This window comes from Miniopterus schreibersii (genome assembly GCF_964146895.1).
Source record: "Miniopterus schreibersii genome assembly, chromosome: 2".
In the NCBI taxonomy this organism is placed as follows: Eukaryota; Metazoa; Chordata; class Mammalia; order Chiroptera; family Miniopteridae; genus Miniopterus; species Miniopterus schreibersii.
This window is the reverse complement of record NC_138102.1, coordinates 187,541,455-187,559,620: the sequence shown is the minus strand read 5'-3', so window position 1 is coordinate 187,559,620 and position 18,166 is coordinate 187,541,455. Positions and strand designations below refer to the sequence as shown.

Here is an 18,166-nt window from a genome sequence, read left to right as displayed (position 1 = left end):
TGAGGAGGAGGGGGGAACAGGAACACAGCCCAGGCCCGGGGACTGCTTGGCTCTGCTTGTCAGCTCTGTGCCCTGGCCTCCCAGGCAGCCCAGCAACTGTTTCCTTCAGTAGCAGAAGCCCTTTCTGGAAACCAAACCTTCCATGGGGCCCTGGGGGCCCACTGACCCCTCAGGCACACTCCCTCAGACACCCAGAGGTTCTTACTGTGTGTGGTCATTGGCCTCCCAGGCCTCCAGGATCCTCTGGACCAGGCAGCACTTCTGGAACAGCTGGGGGACAGGCTGACAGTCAGGGTATGAGGGGCTGCGTCTTCCCCTCCACCCTCCGTGGACCAAGTGGGCTTAGCAGGAAGCAAGCCAGTGGCCTGGAGGTGAGCATCATGCGAAGCGCTCACGGGTGAGCAGGAAAGATGTGCCACGTCAAGGGTGCACGCACATGTATTCAAAAGGCCCAAATCCCAGAAAGTGTTCTCATGCCCTTTCCTTGTGATTCCCTCTCCTGGTTAAAGGAGGGCAGCTCACCGTGTCACGTGAGGATAAGAAAAGAAAACGCGGGGGGTGGGGGGGGCACTGCTGGCTCAGAGGGCCCACATCAACGTGAATGTCCACATGGGGCTCAGCACACAGTGACACACAGCAACACACAATGACACACTGGACACTGGCTGGACTTACATGGGTCACCATTGTGTTCTCGGGGTTGCTGGCAACAGGCTGGGGGGTCCCTGAGTCCCCGTTCCCAGGTGGAGGCTCTGCCCTGCTCTCGGGTCCACTGGCTTCTGCCCTGTCCTCCCGGGAGGCATGGGAGAGAATTGCGGCTATGCATAGTTCCACTTGGAAGTGCAAAAAGTTGTTCCAGGTGTACTTGAAAAACAGGTCCTGGGGAAACAGGACAGAGGAAAGTTCCTGGGCTGTTTGCTCCTGATGGGAGCCAGGGGGGCAGCACTCCATTCTCACAGGCTGTGGGCGGCCGGGCAGGTGCTGAGGCATCTGCTTAAAATCATCCCTCTGTGAGAAATTTCTGAAAGAGCCTGCTCTGCTCTCATCTGAACATGTCTGAGGATCAATCCTTTCGCCTCCAAATTAGAAGAGCCACTCATTTCTAGCCTCTTTCATCCCGTGTTTTTAAAAGGCTGTGTATCTCCTAGTACAATCCACATTAGCTACACTCTACACATTCCACAATGTAGAATTAATATTCTTCATTTATTATTGTATCTTGACCCATGAGTCAGTAGAAGTGTGTTAAATTTGCAAACACCCAGGAGGGATGTGAAATCAGATGGCACACATGTGGACACTGCCCACAGGAACCCAGAGGGACCCAAACCTGAGCTGCACCAGCTGAAGCCCAGAGGAGGCCAAGTGAGGAGGCAGCACCTCCTCTCACAGCCTCTCCAGATGGGGGCAGGGGTGAGGAGAGCAACCACAGCCTGTCCCTGAATCTCTGACCCCTTAAGTGGGTAAGGAGGCACTGGAGGGGAGAGGTGGAGAAGGCACACCTATCTGCACCCCCAGGGCCACCTCACACAGAGCAGAGGCCACAGCAGCCTATCCTAGACTGCTGCCTACTTGGAGGGAGGGTGCAATGGGGCTGGGTGGGGGGAAAGGGCGGGAGGGTGTGCAAAAATCCTCAACAGAATACTAGCAAAATGAACTCAGCTGCATATTAAACGGGTTACACACCATGGCTAAGTGGGATATTCCTGGATGTAAGGATGGGTCAATGTGAAAATCAACCATCCACTTGGTCAGTTTATTGATCAGAGGACAAAAATTGTCTAATTATCTCGCTGACACTGAAGAGCCCTGGACAAAATTCAACAATAGGTTCTTTTTATAAAAACACTTAGCCCAGCCAGTGTGGCTCAGTGGCTGAGCATCGACCTATGATCCAGGAGATCGAGGTTAGATTCCCGGTCAGGGCACATGCCCAGGTTGCGGGCTCCATCCCCAGGAGGCACCTTCAATGACTCATCATTGATGTTTCTCTCTCTTTCCCTCCCCCTTCCTCTCTGAAATCAATAAAAAATACATATTTTTTTAAAACAAAATAACCAAAAAAAACCACCCCAAAACACTTAACAAACTAGGAAGAGAAGGAAACTCCCTCAGTGTAAGAGCACCCGCGACAGCCCACAGCACACGCACCGAGTGCAATAGACTGCGCGCGTCTCCTCGGGACAGGGGAGGCGGGGCGTGGCAAGCTCTCACAGGGCAGTCAGGGAGGAGAAAGAAAGAAGAGGGGCCAAACTGGGTGGGGGAAGTAAAACTATCTTTTCACAGATGACACATCTTATATGAAGAAAACTACAAATTTCACATAAACCGTTAGATCTAATAAACAAGTTTCAAGACACAAAATCAACACACAAAAACCAGTTGCATTTCTATACACTAACAATCAACAATCCAAAAATTAAAAAAAAAAATTATTCAATTTACAACAGCATCCAAAAGAAAAAAATACTCATGAGTGAATTCAACCAGGAGGGAAGGACTTGTACACTGAGAACCATACACATGCTGAAAGAAGCTGAAGACGACCTGAGTAAACGGAAGTGCACCCAAAATTGTCCATGGAGGACAATTCTGTTAACGGACACCACCACCCAAAATGGTCTACAGATTCGACACAATCTCTATCAAAATCCCACCCAATGGCATTTTTTTTGTAGAAACAGAAAAACCCATCCAAAAATTCTTATGAAATCACAAGGGATCCTCAAAAGACAAAACAATCTTGACCAAAAAAAACCCCCAACAAAGTTGGACTCACAATTCTTCAGTTCAAAACGTACTACAAAGCTACAGTTTTCAGCAGAGTGTGGCCCTAGCATGAGGACAGACATGAAGACCAATGGAAGAGAGTTGAGAGTCAAGAATTAAACCTTCCCGTTTATGGTCAATTGATTTTCAACAAAGGTGCCAAAACCATTCAACGGGGAAAGGACAGTCTTTCAACAGGTGGTGCTGGGTGAACTGGACACCCACAGGCAGTGGAATGAAGCTGTACCCTCACCTTATGTACATACACAGACCAACTCAAAACAGATCGAAGATGCGATAGAGGCAACAATATAAAACTCCTAGAAAACATAGGGGGTGAGCTGCATGATAGTGGATTTCGCAATGCTTTCTTGGATATGACTTTTGTGTGTCAAAGGAAACCATCCACAGAGTGAAAAGAACCCACAGAATTGAAAGTCAAAAAATAACTTAATCCAGAATGTATAAAGAACTCCTATAACTCAACAACAACCAAAACCACACAACCTGATTCAAGAATGGGCAAAGGGCTTGGACAGCCATCCAACGAAAACGTACATGTGGCCAAAATAAGCAGATGAAAAGATGCTCAACATCACTAGGGCAATGCAAATCAAAACCACCACGAGATACCAACCACTTCACAACCGTTATAATGGCTATTATTAAAAAAAAACAAAAAACAAGTTTTGGCGAGGACATGGAGAAATCAGAACCTTCACACACTGCTGGCGGGAATGTAAAATGGTGCACCCGCTGTGGAAAACAGTCGGTTCCTCAGAAAGTTGAACACAGAATTGCTATGTGACCCAGCTACTCCCCTCCCGGGCATATGCTCAAAAGAAGTGAAAGCTGGACTCGAACAGGTGTTTGTGCCTCTGTGTTTAGAGCAGCATATTCAAAACAGCCCAACGGTGAAAGCAACCCACGCATCCCCATAATGAATGGATGAGCAAGCGTGGTCCATCTACACAGTGGAAGATCATTCAGCCAAGAAAAGGAAGGAAATCCTGACACCTGCTGTAACGGGGACAAACCTTGAAGACATGCTCAGCGACACAAGCAAGACACACAAGGCCAAATACTGTGTGATTCCACTTATAGGAGGTCCCTAGAGTAGCTAAACTCAAGAGACAAAAAGTCAGGTGGTGGGTGAAGGGGCTGGGGGAGGGCACAGGGATCGATGGCTCAGTGATCGGTGTTTCTGTTTGAGATAAGCAGCTCTGATGGTTACATAAGCTGTGAGTGTGTTTAATGCCACTGAATTAACTGTGCACTTAAAAATTATTCAGCTGTAAATTTTATGTTACATATTTACTACCACAATAAAAGTCAAAAGGGGAGTGGAAAAGAGAGCAAAATTTTAAGAGGACAGGGAGGGAGGTTGGTCATAATCCTGCTGGTATTTCCAAAGGCTGCAACAGCTTATGAGGCCAGTACTTCAGGCCCAGTTCCAAGGCTGGCTCCTTCTGGGATTATGATTTAAATTGAAAGAGATTTCAGCTTCCTGGGACAAAGGGACAAGGGCAAGGCCAAAGAGCAGCCTGGGGACTGCATCTGCCCCTGGTGCACACTCAGAGCGATGCCCCCCTCCATCAGCACCCCCTTCTGCCTGCCTAACCCTCTCCTCAGACACCCAGGTGCCCTCCAGGCAACGGGGGGTGCCTGCTGAATGAGGGGTGTTCCCACTGGCTTTGACAAGAAGTGCAGAGGGGCCTTGTTGTGGAGTGAGCAGCTGTTCCTTTAGGATGTTTTATGTCAAAGAGCTAAAATCAAAGTTCTACCGGAAGGCAGAATGTCTGGAAGGACATGGACCATATTACCCCACACCTTCAAACAGACTGGAAACCTGCCCTCTGCTTTCAGAGCGATTCTCTGTGAGCCTACACAGAGGCACATCCCACTGCCGCTCAGGGTGTGGTCAGGCCTGGGGTGGGTCCAGAAAATGGTTTCTCTGCAGACTGTGCCTGTTTCAGGACCAAACCAGAGCCCCCTGCTGGGCAGGCCCTCCCAAAGGTGCTGGGGTCCAGCTGCCTGCTCGATGGACCCTGCCCTGTGGCATTTGCCTGGTCTGCCCACTGCCGAGGACCCTGGCCCTGCAAGATATGTGGACAGACACATGGGGGAGGGCGGCTGGCAGCGGTGCCCACTCACCAGCAGTAAGCCCATGGTGTTGAGCCGGCAGAGTTCCTGGTTGATGCTGGGTGTGTTTGTGTGCAGCAGTGCAGCCATGAGGCGGGCGCCATGCAGACGGGCATTTCCTAGGGGCTCTTCTAGCACGCCGATGGTGGTCAGGATTGCTGCTCTCTGCAAACACAGAAGCACCACCCACTGGAACCTTGCAGCCCAGCATGGCCACTGCTCAAAGGGCCAGGGCTGTTGCTCCGTGATGTGGCACAGCCAGAGGAGTGGGGGAGTGGGGGCTTCCTCAAGGCAGCACTGCCAGCAAGAGGAAAAGAAGGAATAACAGAGTGAGTGAGGGGGGCCACCGCACCTAGAAGCCCGGGCACTCTGGTCCCAGCCTGCCAGCCACAGGGCTGAGCACCCTGGTGAACAAGACAGGACCAGTGCCCTCAGGGGGCAGCTGTGAACACTCTTGGGAGAGACTGAGAGCAGAGCTGCCCTGTCAGACTGCACTCAGGTCTTTCCTGATCCTGCACGAGCAGTGTAACGCATCCACCTTTCCATGAACAGAAAGCTCCAGAACCCCTGCCTTTGTGAAGCTTCCTTCCTGGGGGGGAGGCAGACACTAAGCAAGCTGATAAATAAAGCAGTGTGGTCAACCAATGTGGGCGCACAGGAGAAGCACCAGGAGCAAAGGGCTGAGTTGGGGGAGGGGCTAAGTTGAGCTCAGCAGGGGCGAGGCAGACTGGGGTGGCCATGAGAGAGTGAACCTCCTCAACATGACCCCAAGCGCCTCCCAGAGCTGCTGAACTGAGCAAGAGCCTCCTCTGGGACCCCTGACCCTTGGCTGTGGGTGCCCCTGACTCAGAGGCCAGGCTGACGAGGAATGTAGGCTCTCAGATGACCCCTATTTAAGAATGCAAGAGTCATCTGGGGGGCTGCAAAATGTCCAAGCCCCAGGCTCCCCCTAAGAGAACAGACAGACATTAAGGGGATGGGGGTCTGAAATCAAGCCCCTGGCATCTGCCTGGTGGTTCTCAAGTTAGAGTCAGGGAATAGCAGTGTGAGTGTGTTCACTCATCCTGGGTAAACCGTGGGTACTTTGCTTGTCCCAAGTCCTGTACCTTTGGCGGGTGGAGTAGGAGCTGGTGGAAGTCCTTCAGCCGCGGCTCAATGCTGTGCAGGACACTGCCGCTGACAGTGCACAGCCTCTCCAGTCCCTGAGAAAAGGAGTCCACCAAGCCCTCTGTCCTGTGGATGAGGAAGCATATGGAGACGGGAACGCCCTGGCCTCTGTGGCATCTCACTCCCCTGCCCAATGTCCCTAATCATCTCAAGGGTGGTATGGTGACTGATACAGAGAGAAGAGAGACGCCCAAGGCCATTAGAAAGCTTTCCCAGGTGACGGCCCAGAGTACCACGGCTCAGCCTAGCCCCCGACAAGCTGGGGACGTCACACTCAGGAACCATTTCTGCTCCCCTCTTGCTTTGAAAATATCCAGTTATCCTCACCTCTTGGCTGAGAAACAGGAAACAGGACCAGCCCACACTGTCCCTCTGGCTTTGTCAAGCTGATATCTCTGAGATCTTTATTTAAACACTTTTTCCAATCATAAAAGTAATACATGATCATTATAGGAAAATTTTAAATACGTAAAAAGATAAACAGCAAAAAGAATCAGCTGGCTCATCTGTCTCCCTCATGTCTATGCTGCCCCTTCATCACATGGAGCCTGAACCAGGACTGGAGCAGCCTGACCTGCTACAGAACAGCCTGGGCTTCCTGCATTCGTGAAGGTGAAAGATCCAATATTCCAGCTGCTTAACTAGAGAAAATGATAACATTGTAATTCTCTTTTTAGGTAAAAAGTTAATATGTATTGGGTACCAGAAAGAGACAGAGAGAGACAAAGAAACAGAGAGAGACAGAGACAGAGAGACAGAGAGAGACAAAGAGACAGAGAAACTGCTAATAACCTCACTACCGAGATTAAGCCAATCTGACATTTCTTGTTCTTTCTTTTTAAAAAGTACAGGCTGCCTGGCCGGCGTGGCTCAGGCGTTGAACATTGACCTAGGACCCAGGAGATCGGTTTGATTCACAGTCAGGGTACATGCCCGGGTTGTGGGATCGATCCCCAGTGGGGGGCCTGTGGGAAGCAGCTGATTGATGCTGATGTTTCTCATCATTGATGTTTCCATCTCTCTCCCCCTCCCCCTTCCTCTCTCTGAAATCAATAAAGATTAAAAAAATGTACAGGCTATCTGTGCTGGGGCTACAGTGAAGTTCCCTTCGGCATAAGGAAATGAGGGAACTACAGTCTCCTTGGGAGAGTGAGACCATTACCACCGCTCCTGACGGAACAGAGCTGACAGCAATGCACATACCCCATGAACACCCGCCCCCCACGCACACACACCCATGTACACAGATACGCCCCACGCATATACCTCCCATGGGCACACCCCCATGCACATCCCCCCATGCGCACATACAGACACAACCCACACGTGCTGTGGGGACTCGTTGGGACAGTCCTTGGGAAAACCACCAGCCATACCTACTCCGCAGACAGGTCTATAAACACTCTGCAAACAAGTGACAGTGAGCACCATGACTGATGGTGATGGTCAAGGGGGACTTGGCCTCCCTGGCCGCGTGGCTCAGTTGGCAGAAGCGTCACCCCATACACTAAAGGGTCATGGGTTTGATTCCTGGTCAGGGCACATACCCAGGTTGTGGGTTTGATCCCCAGTCGGGGTGCATACAGGGAGCAACCGATCAATGTCTCTCTCTCCCTTCCTCCCTCAAATCAACAGAAACATGTCCTCTGGTAAGGATAAAAGGGGGGCAGTGGATTGAGGGCTTGGGCTTGGCCATAGCCATGGATTTACCTTTCCAACAAAGAGAGTCTACCCATGTGACTAGCTGCACAACTGAAAATCAGACTGCACTCAAGCCTCCTGCAACTGAGGTGTCACACGCAGTGTCCTGCAACCTCCTCCCTCACAAGAGGCACTCACCCAGCCCGCCTTGTTTCCAGCAAGGTCAGCAACACCTGAGTCCCACTGACGAGGCAGCTCTCAGTCTGTTCTCCGTCAAACATGTTCCTCAGGAGCTGCTCCACACAGTCCTGCCTGTCAGACACACATGGATCACTGCCTGGGGAGCAGATGCAGACAGAAAGGACGTCTCCCCTCCCCGTGGAGGTGCAACACGCTCAGGTTTCAGGCCAGGTGCCTAGGGTTCTCAGGATGTTCCTGCCCCTGCTGGCCTGGGCTCGCTGGACCTGCCTAGAGACCCTCCTGTGGGAAGTAGGCCCATCAATGCAACTGGATCGGGGTGAGCACTTCATAAACAGCTCATTGGAATCCAAATCAGAGGAAGTAGCAGTGTGTGTAAGTGTTCAGATAGGGCTTGGAGACGTTCTCACAACTCAGAAGGACCCCAGCACCCACCCATCGGCCAGGCCCACCAGCCCCATGGCCAGCACTCACGACTCCAGCACTGCGAGAAGGGGGTCCGGCTCCAGACCCTCTGGCAGCTGGCTGCCCTGCTCCCTGCCCAGCCGGACAATGTCGCAGAGGGTCTGTGAAGCATTGGACTGCCTCTGGAAAGAGGGAAACGGCCGTTAGGGCCAGGAGAAACATCAGCAGAGCAGCCTGCCGGACGATCAGAGTCCTGCCGCTCATTTTCCAGAAGCTGCAGGACTCTCTAAACCAGTTCATTTCCAAGATGCAAGGTCTGCTTTTCCACAGTCAGGATGCAGGTCTGCTCAGACTCCTGGCTGCACTGAACTTCCTGAGTCTCAACAGTCACCTGTGGTTCGCAGGTACAGCTCCACCCCTTGGACCATGTTAAGGTACACTGCATATGTGACCACATTACTGATACTGTATTTTAAATTAACAAGGAGCTACTAATAATCAGAACAAGTCCTGCAAGTTCATGAAAATACAAAAGTTGCTACAGAGAAAACAAAGGATGCAACTTTTCAGGGAAACGTGAACCTCGTGAAAATGTGGAACCTAATTCAGTGCACTTGCCCACCACGTGGGGGTTTTCCACGGGGCAGGTGAACACAGATTCAGCCCTAGCCCCTTGCAGGGGTGTCAGGACATGTAGTGTTGACATATACACTTCAGGGACACAGGGCTAAAGGAAGGGCACCCACCACCACCTCACAAAAAAATGGGAGCAGCCAGGTTGGCTCTGTGGCTTCAAACCTGCCTGTGGACCTGTGGACAGCAGTGAGCCCCCAACGCTCAAACTCATGGGGGGATCGGGGGCACAGACACCCTCCAGAGCATGACAGGACAAAGAACAGAAGGGCCTGGAGGCAGCTAAGGGTCGACACAAGTGAGCACCACTGCTCTCAAAATTGCTGAGGATAGTGCATTTTCTTGGTCGCATGGAGAAAAGGCCTGTCAGGGAATACCCCACACACTCCCCCGTGGTTACCACGGAAGGAAGGGTCGGCAGAGGAAGCCCATCACCACCCTACGTACTTCTCACTGGCAGTGGGGGCTTCCTGCCAGAGCTCTCACCCTGTAACCATGTCCTTGAGCACGGCTAGAACCAGCCACTCCCTTCTAAGGAGCAGAACACACCAGTGAGGATTCTCACTCCTAAGATGAGTCTACAAGAGACTGACTTTCGTCCTGCTCTCTGAGGGAAGCCAGCAGCTACACTGTGAGCTGCTCTGTGAAGAGGCCCCTGGGGCATGGGGCTGAGGGTGGCCCCAGTCAACAGCCTTCAAGAAACTGAGTCCTGCCGAGGGTCCAGTGACGAGGGAAGCAAACCCTCTTGCCCCAGGTGGATCCTGAGATGCCCTATAAGTGATCCTGGGCAGAGGACCTGCTCGGCTGTGTCTAGATCCCTGATCCACAGAAACGAAGAAAAAAAGTACTTGTTGGGCAAGTAAGTTTCAGGGTAATCTATTACTCAAGTACAGACAGCTAATACAATCTGTTCAAACTGTTTTTTATGATATGTATGCATTATTTTTTAGTAAAAAAAAAGTCTAGAAGTCAGTGTTTGGTAAAGGAAGAGAGAAAAGTACGTCACTGGTCCTCCTCTGAGGAAGGGACTGACTGGCCCCAGACAGCAGCAGAGGGTGCTGCCCGACACCTGAGTGAGGAGCCCTGCGGCAGGCGGGCCTGTGGGCGAGTACTCACGTCTTCATGCTCACTCGGGTGGATCAATTCCACGAGTCTCTGAATGGTCCTCTCTTCATTAAGCCACTGAAAGGAAAAAGACGCCTGCTGATGACTCTGCTCACATCTGACGATGGGAAGTCCTGGGTGTGGAAGGTATCCACTCACCGGGTTCCACCAGGGATTCGCTGCCCTACAAGTGCACCCGCCCAGGACCAGAAAGAATGGGCAGTGACCAGGTTTGGGAGTGACCCAAAGTTTGCTGAGGAGGGAACCGCCGTCCGCAAGTCCTAATGGCGCAGAGTGAAACGCAGACCAGTGTGTCTGAGGAGCCGAGCACCAGCCCTCCCCATGCTGGCCCAGCTCAGCCGCGGCTTTTTCTTAATCCCCACCCAAAGGTGTTTTTATTTTTATTTTCTAGAGAGAGGAAGGGGGAGGGAAAGAGTGGAACATCAATCTGCTGCTTCCCATAGGCAGGGGACTGAGCCCGCAGCCTGGGTATGTGCCCTGACTAGGAATCAAACCCGCGACCCTTTGGTGTATGGGACAACCCTCCAACCAATGGAGCCACACTGGCCAGGGCTTGGCCTCCGCTCTTGCAGTGTCTGGCCTTTTCAAGATCAGGAGCAAAGGGACCCTGGTGAGGATGCAGGAGCACCAGGAGGAGGATGTGCTAGACACTATTGGAGGTCCAAGGGTGAGGTGGCCCGGTTGACCTGGGTCACACCCAGCTCCCCCTGTGCACCTCCTCATCCAGAAACGGGATGACCTGCACCCAGGACTGCACAGCACAGGTCAGTGCAGGCTTCCCACGAACTCTGAAGAACAGCTGGCGTTCATGCTGCGCTCGCTGTGGGCTGTGGCTATATGACTGGCTCTTAGTGGGAGGCTCTCCAGAGTAATACAAGTTACTAGCCTAAGACTGAGCACTGCCACCTTGATGAAAACTCACCTGATTCCAGGAGCTGGAAAATGGGCAAGAAGGAACAATGGTACATTTTACTTTAAATTGCATGGCAAACAAAACTCTCCAAACACCAGTGGACAAGCTGCCCAGCACTGATCTCCTGGGCTTCTCTGGGTAAAGAACCCCCTTTTTTCTGGGAAAGCCCTCAGGGAGCTACGGGCAGCTTCTGGTACTGTGAACACCCATGAGGACAGAAACGTGCACACACTCCAGGACAAATAACAGGTAACCTTGGTCTTTGCCATTTCCCTGCATGGAATCCTTGTTGGCTCGTGCTTTCCTCGCAGGTTTGTGCAGGACACAGAGCCAGCCCACCTGAGCTCCTGCCTGAGGCCATGGGGCTGGGGCTAGAGGGGTGGTCAGGAAAGCTTGGTTCTGCTTCTTCACAGAGGGGATAGAAGGAACTGCTCTGCTCTTTGCTTTTAAATGGACTGAGACAGGACAAGGGAAAAGGTGTGGAGTCTAGACCCAGCCTCAAGTATAAGCCTGACAAGAGCCCTGATGACCCCAGAGGGAGGAACCCGTGTGGGATGGGAAACTGGGAGCGCCAAGCATGCAGTGCTCCGAGCTCCTTCGCTCAAGTCCGGCCTCCTGTGCAGCCATCAACACACACTCGAGAATCTGCAGACACACCAAAGAGGGATGGGGCTCCAAGAACAAGGCCCACACACTCACCCTCAGGACTTCCTGTCGGAGCCCGGCTGGCTCCACGCAGCTGACCAGGCGAAGCAGCAGGTCCATGAGGGCCGAGGTGCCAATGTGCTTTAGGACCAGGCTGATGAACTTGTCTTTCTTCTTCAGGAACACAATCACCTGAAGTCAAACACCCTGGTAAGCAAGTAGGTCCAACCCTAACACCATAAGATGCTCCCCGAAGAACACTAAGATTAATTTTCAATTATCTTGAGCAGAAATAATGGCAAGACCTAAAAAAGCTATAAGAAAGGCCTCTGCAAGGCCAGGCAGAGGCCTGAACACAGGAGTCCTAGAGGCAGTGGCAGGGGGTGGGGAGGATGAGGATCCTGGGCCGACAGAGGTTTGCTTGACAGGGACCCTCTGTGAGAACGTGACACAAACAGCCCGAGAGACCACACAGGCTGCTGTGCACAGCAACCACTCAGGACACACTGACTCAAGTTTTTTCAACAGAAATGACCAGCGCGGACAAAGCTGAGCCAGGAGATGATGGTCACTGCTGACAGTCCCTGAACCTGGGACACCAACCTAAAGAGCACAGAACACACAAGACAGCCAGTCACCCATGGCCCAGGGAACAAGGACTGAGGTTTTAAAAAAGAGGAGGCAGTGATGTGTGGTTGGCTGGTGATCAGTGCCAACGAGATGAGAACAGCTAAGTATGAAGTATGAAGCCACCAGGGGGAGGGGGACATGGCAGCCAGCACCGTGGGGTGGACTACTCAGGGGTGGCTGCAGGTTGAGTGTGCAGGTGGGGGAGGCAGCCTGGGCGGAGTCCTTCCGGGCTATGTGTCTGCACGTTTAGCTCAGCCAGAGGTAAAGTGCCTACATGTCCAGGTCACTGTGCTGGGCAGACCCAGGACTCCACTGGGAACAATGGGGACAAAGAGAAGAGCCATCCAGCTGGGGGGTATCAGCCACACTCACAGGGCTGGGAGGAAGGGGAGGAGAGGAAAAAGTGGAGGGAGGAGGGTTCTTTGAAATGAATGATTAAGCTCCTAGAGAGAAAGATTATTAGAAATGAAACGAGGGACATCACTGCAGATCCTACACATATAAAAGCTATGAGAGCTTATCAGGGACAATTTTATACCAATTTATATGAATTTAGAAATGTAAAAGTTTCTTTACAAAACATACTTACCTAAACTGACAAGAAGAAATAAACAGTCTGAATAGCTCTAGAGCATCAAAAGATGCAAAATCTGTTTTCTGTGAGAAAACTCCAGGCTCTACCAAACATTTAAAGAGAAATGAGCCCAATCTTACATACAGTCTTTCAGGAAACATAAAATGTGAGATTATGCCCCATGTCATTATAGATAGACATAAAAACGTCATTCTAAAAACCTGATTAGAACATTGTAAGAACAGGAAATTATAAGCCAACCTCACTAATGACCCTAGATGCAAAAATTCAGCAATATGAAAAAAAGCATGTCACAACCAAGTTGGGTGTATTCCAAGAAATCAAGGCTGATTTAACATTAGAAAACTACTCAGTAAAATTTACCTATTAACAAAACAGAGAAGAAAAATCTTATCAGCAACTCAATACGGTAAAAAAATTTAGTAAATTTCAACAACCATTCATGTTATAAACTAAAAAGACTAGGAATAAAGAAAATTCCTTTACTCTGATTAAAAAAAAAAAAATCTGTGCCCAGCCGGGCGTGGCTCAGTGGTTAAGCATCGACCTAGGATCCAGGCGATCAGGGTTCGATTCCCGGTCAGGGCACATGCAGCCGATCAATGACTCTCTCATCATTGATGTTTCTAGCTCTCTCTCTCCCTCTCTTTTCCTCTCTCTGAAATCAATAAAGATATATTAAAATAAATAAATAAACTCTTAAAAAAAAAAAAAATCTGCAAAAACCCCACAACAAACATCATACTGAACCATAAAATAATGTAAATTTTTCCTCCAAGGTAATAAATAAAACAAGAAGGCCCATTATCACCACTTTAATCCAACATTGTACTAAAGGTTCCAGCCAATGCAATAAGGCAAGAAAAAGAGATAAAAGGTCTAAGAATTGTAAAGGGCAAAATAGAATTGTCATTAACCAAAGATAACATGATCTTGTATGTAGATAAAACAAAAGACTATAGCAATAAATTATAAGAACAGCAGCTTTATTGGTCATCACCAAAAACTGAAATCAGCCCAGATAAACAAACTACGGGACCCATATGCCACAGAATACCAGCCTGCAATAAAAGGAATACACTAATGTACTACTGATACACCCAACAACCTGAAGGGCTCTACAGGGAATTATGCTGAAAAAGAAAGAAAGCTAATCCCCAAAGGCTACGTATTATATAACTTAAGTAGCATTTTGAAATAACAAAATTTTAGAAACAGAAACAGATGAGTGGTTGGGGATGAGTGAAGGGTAGGGACAGGAGAAAGGTGGGAGCAGTTGAAAAGGGCAACACAAAGGACCCCTGTGGTTTGGAACTGTTTGGTGTCTTGACCACGATGATGGAGACACCAACCTACGCAGGTAATAAAACATATAACTCTTTTTTTTGAACTTTTTTTGTTTAATCCTCACCCTTAGACATGCTTTTATTGATTTGAGAGAGAGGAAGTGAGGGGGAGAGAGAGAGAAACATCAATGTGAGAAACATGGATCGGCTGCCTCCTGCACGCCCCTACCAATGATCGGGGGGAAACCCCGAACCACAGGGGCTTGGCAGACTTTACCTGTTCCGTCTTTCTTGCAATGAGATTCCCAATGGTCTTGCTGAAAAAACTGGCAAGCAGAGGATTAAGAGGTGGCTCGCGGTCCAGGAAGTCATAGAGAAGGTTCAGCAGAGTCTCGTCCCCACCAAGCCTGTCATTGATCTGCGGCACATCACACGTCAGCAGCTCACAGGCCGTGTTTGGGTACCTAAAGGGCACAATGTCAGCAACTGGAGGTGAAATTAGACTTCTCCAACTGTCGGGAAACTGCTTAAATAATCTGCCCCTTAGGAAACAGACCCATGGGCAAGAGCAAAACACTGACAGACTGTGGAATAGAACAAAAATGTGCTAAGTCTGAGACAAACTGGCACTTCTGACTATTAGGTCAACGTTTTTAACCCACCATCCTCGTGCCCTGCACTCTTTCCAGGCCTCTGCTCTCATGCTCACCTGCAAGGTCTCTCACCTCCTGTCACCATCACAGTCACTGAGTCTCGGTTCTCATCATGCTTGTCCTCCCTTCCCCTCTTCATGCCCTTCCTGTCCCTATGTATCAACAAGCACAGGTCGGTCTGTCCCTAGACAGAAGCTCACAATGCAGTACTAGTTATAAGGTGTATATGCAGGCAAATTATTACTAAAGAATATCAATATATGTAACTGATGTGCTATTCATTTGATAAAAATGACCAGACACAAAATAATCCTCACCCCATTAAGCATGATCCCATGACATCAGTGAGGGCCCTGCCTTCCCATGCAACACACATGTGCTCACGGCCACCGCCCTGAGACAGGTACACCTACCCAACCACCTGCCATATCCAGGATAGAGCCTGTGATCACAGTGCCAATAAACGCCCAGTGGTGTATCTGGGTACATATCTGGGAATCCAGGTGAGGGTGCCAGGCACAGAGAAGACAAGGACCTGGTGGGAGCATTCTGTGCTGTGGGCTAACTGGCACACACCTGACACTACATGGAACAATCTGTGCAGCCTGAGGCACATGAGCTGATCCCTCTGTGCCTGGGCTTCCTCATTTATACACGAAGCAGTGTCAATGTCAGCCACTGTGACTCTCCTGTTCCTGGGAGCCACTAGCACAGGCCCCAGCAGAGGCCTAACTCAGGTGTTCACTGTGGACCAGCTAGAGGGGACTGGGTTTGAGGCTCCAGAGGAAACAGTTGGTGAAGCGTGGAAGGGGATCAGGGAGAGACTTCAGTCTGTCTGTGGAGCGGTGTTCCTCGACAGCCCAGACAGTGCCTCCTAGAGCTCAGAGAAACAGTGCCAAATGCACAGTGGGCATGAGGTACCTACGGGTTTGCAGGAGGCCCAGCACTGGGCAGTTAACAAGCAGGCCCCGGCTTGAGAGGGGGCCCAGACAGGTGCGGTCATCCCAGGGAGGGGTGGCCAGTGACCACCTTGGGGGACTGTGACCAGAATCAGAGGAGGTGGCTCAGCACTGCAGGCGTGTGCTGTGATAGCCAGCATGGCAGAGTACACAGTCGCTAGGAGCAGGAGGCCAGAGAGCGTATGCTCAGAGTGCAGGGCAGGAGGGCGAGGGCAGCGGCACTGAAGGCCAGAGCAAAGTCCATGTCACGCAGGCAGAGAGGTGACCACTGGCCTCCAAACAAAAAGATGCACCGAGCGCAGGACTGAACTGATTCCTGAGATTAGCAGACTTCTCCCTCCATGAAGCTCCTTCAGCCGACAGGAAGGCCCCACTCCAGTCTGCATGCACAGGCCACCGTGTGCACACAGGGGGCAAGCTGAACTACAGTGCCCTGACCCGCCCAGGTTAGAGCTAGGTGGAGGGACTGCGATTTTAACAGTATTCAAAAAAAGAACAGCTTCAGTTGTTTATAAAATGTACACAAGGAAGAGGAATTCCAGTTAAGCACAGCAGATCACACACACAGGTCTGTAACCATTCTGTCAACTCACACGATGCAAAAGAAAAAAAGAACAAGAAGTGGACATGACGCTGAGTGATGCCTGGAGGACAGGAAGTGGTGGCCCAGTGAAGACAGCCTGACGCCCAAGGAATCTGGAGCCTCAGCTGCTCACAGAAGGAGTGACAACCAGGCTGTGGGCAGGGTAGAGTGGCTGCCTGGAAACTTTCAAGAGCAGGGAAACTCTCAGCCCCTCCCTTGCTGTCCTCACAGAGGACTCCTTGGAGATTTATTCCCTGGAAAAAGTGGACCCGAGCAGCTCCCGATGCAGGACCGTCAGGCACAGCTGGGGGAGGGATGGGACACTGTCCACAAACGGCCTGGTACAAACAACACTGGGGTGCCCCAGCCCTCTTCCTGACTCAGGGTACTGACAAGTTGACAACCCACAGGTAGGAGCTGGAAGGATTCTTTCCTGGAGAAACTGATGGAACAGAGAGAAAAGTCAACAACCTGTCATCTCACCAAGTGGTGCGCACCCGCCGCCCACAGGAAAGCACGGTGAGCAAGCCCCAGTAAGACGCCAAACTCTGTGCAGCTTTAGTGCCTCTCTCGGAAGAAACACAGTGCTGATCAAGCAAACAACAACCGGAGAAGAGGAGGAAACTGCCCAGGAAACTATGCATTAAGATAGACAAGAACTGGACGCTTGTACTTAGAAATTTAAAATGACAGTAGAAAACTTAACAATCAACAAAAAGACAGAAAGATAAACTTTGAAGAAACTTCTCACATGTAGAACAAAGAGGCAAAGATGAGACATTATGAGAAAAAATAAGAAGAAAGTATTAATTGGGGTGATCTTACACCAATTAGGTGTCCGAGCGAGAACAGAGGAAAAACTGGAGGGGAGAAAATTATCAAAGAAAAAATACAAGAAGTTCCCTGTGCTGAAGGCCATGAATTTGCAGACTGAAAGGCCCCTGGGGTACCCAGCACAATGGGTAAGAAAACCCAGGCCCAGAGTTTGCCTGGATATGAACATGGAGTGTCTACAGCTGGGCTCACCTGTCACTCTGTCTGCCTGCTTACCTACTGTTTCCTTCCCCTGGAGCTAACAGTCCCTCCTTGTTCTACCTGCTTAGCTTCGCACCTATCTATTACTAATCTCTCCCAGACTCTCAGAGAGAAAACCCCCTGGCTCACCAATGTCGCTCCGGGATCCCTCTGCCAGACCCTGCTCTCCTCCCATCAGACCTGTCACCGATGCCCTCTACACAGGGAGGCCCCAGAACCTGTCACCACACAGGACACATTGGGAGTGAAAGGGTAAAAGGGATGGGGCTGTGAATGGTGATGCCGAGACCACATGTGTTGACCAGAAGCATCCCACGCACAACGGTCTCTATCCGACCTTCCACAGAGGGTCACCATGGCCTAAGCCCCTGGCTCCTTCACGAACCAGCCCCTGCCTCTCGAAGTATTGACATTTCCGCCTCAGGCACTTCCTGCCACCCAGAGGCTTCCCCAGCACAGCTCCAGTCCAGGCAGAGGGACGACTAGATGGTCTCTGGTGCAGCTAGCCCGTCTGCCAGCGTAATCACACACGGGTTCCGTGTGCGTGTGCTTGTTCAAGGCTTTATTTGTGTGCAGTGAAATGCCAATTTGGAATCATTTTCATGTGCAACAGCCATTTAAAAACATAGACCACTCTTAGCTTACGAGTCATACGGAAACAGGACGTGACCTGCCGGCCATGGTTTGCTGACCCTGTTCTAAGACCTCCCACCACTCACTGTCCAGCTGCCCATTTGTCCTGACAAGCTGCTCAGGCCCCACTGGGCACCTTCAAAGCTGGAGGCTG

At 50.7% G+C, this 18,166-nt stretch overlaps 1 protein-coding gene across 3 annotated transcripts in view; it reads right to left on the bottom strand.

Moving 5' to 3' along the window:
- Positions 1 to 18,166, bottom strand: part of PPP6R2 (protein phosphatase 6 regulatory subunit 2) — a 59,964-nt gene that overhangs the window by 9,020 nt on the left and 32,778 nt on the right. For 2 of the 3 annotated variants that reach the window (XM_081128199.1, XM_081128200.1), the window contains exons 4-12: positions 14,427 to 14,613; positions 11,693 to 11,830; positions 10,072 to 10,137; positions 8,392 to 8,504; positions 7,918 to 8,031; positions 6,018 to 6,144; positions 4,924 to 5,076; positions 676 to 879; positions 206 to 270 (exon numbers count right to left, since the gene is read on the bottom strand). In XM_081128199.1, coding sequence (XP_080984325.1) covers positions 206 to 270; positions 676 to 879; positions 4,924 to 5,076; positions 6,018 to 6,144; positions 7,918 to 8,031; positions 8,392 to 8,504; positions 10,072 to 10,137; positions 11,693 to 11,830; positions 14,427 to 14,613 — 1,167 coding nt within the window. Of the gene's footprint in view, positions 1 to 205; positions 271 to 675; positions 880 to 4,923; positions 5,077 to 6,017; positions 6,145 to 7,917; positions 8,032 to 8,391; positions 8,505 to 10,071; positions 10,138 to 11,692; positions 11,831 to 14,426; positions 14,636 to 18,166 lie in introns of all 3 variants that reach the window. The other variant, XM_081128201.1, reaches the window with a different exon arrangement.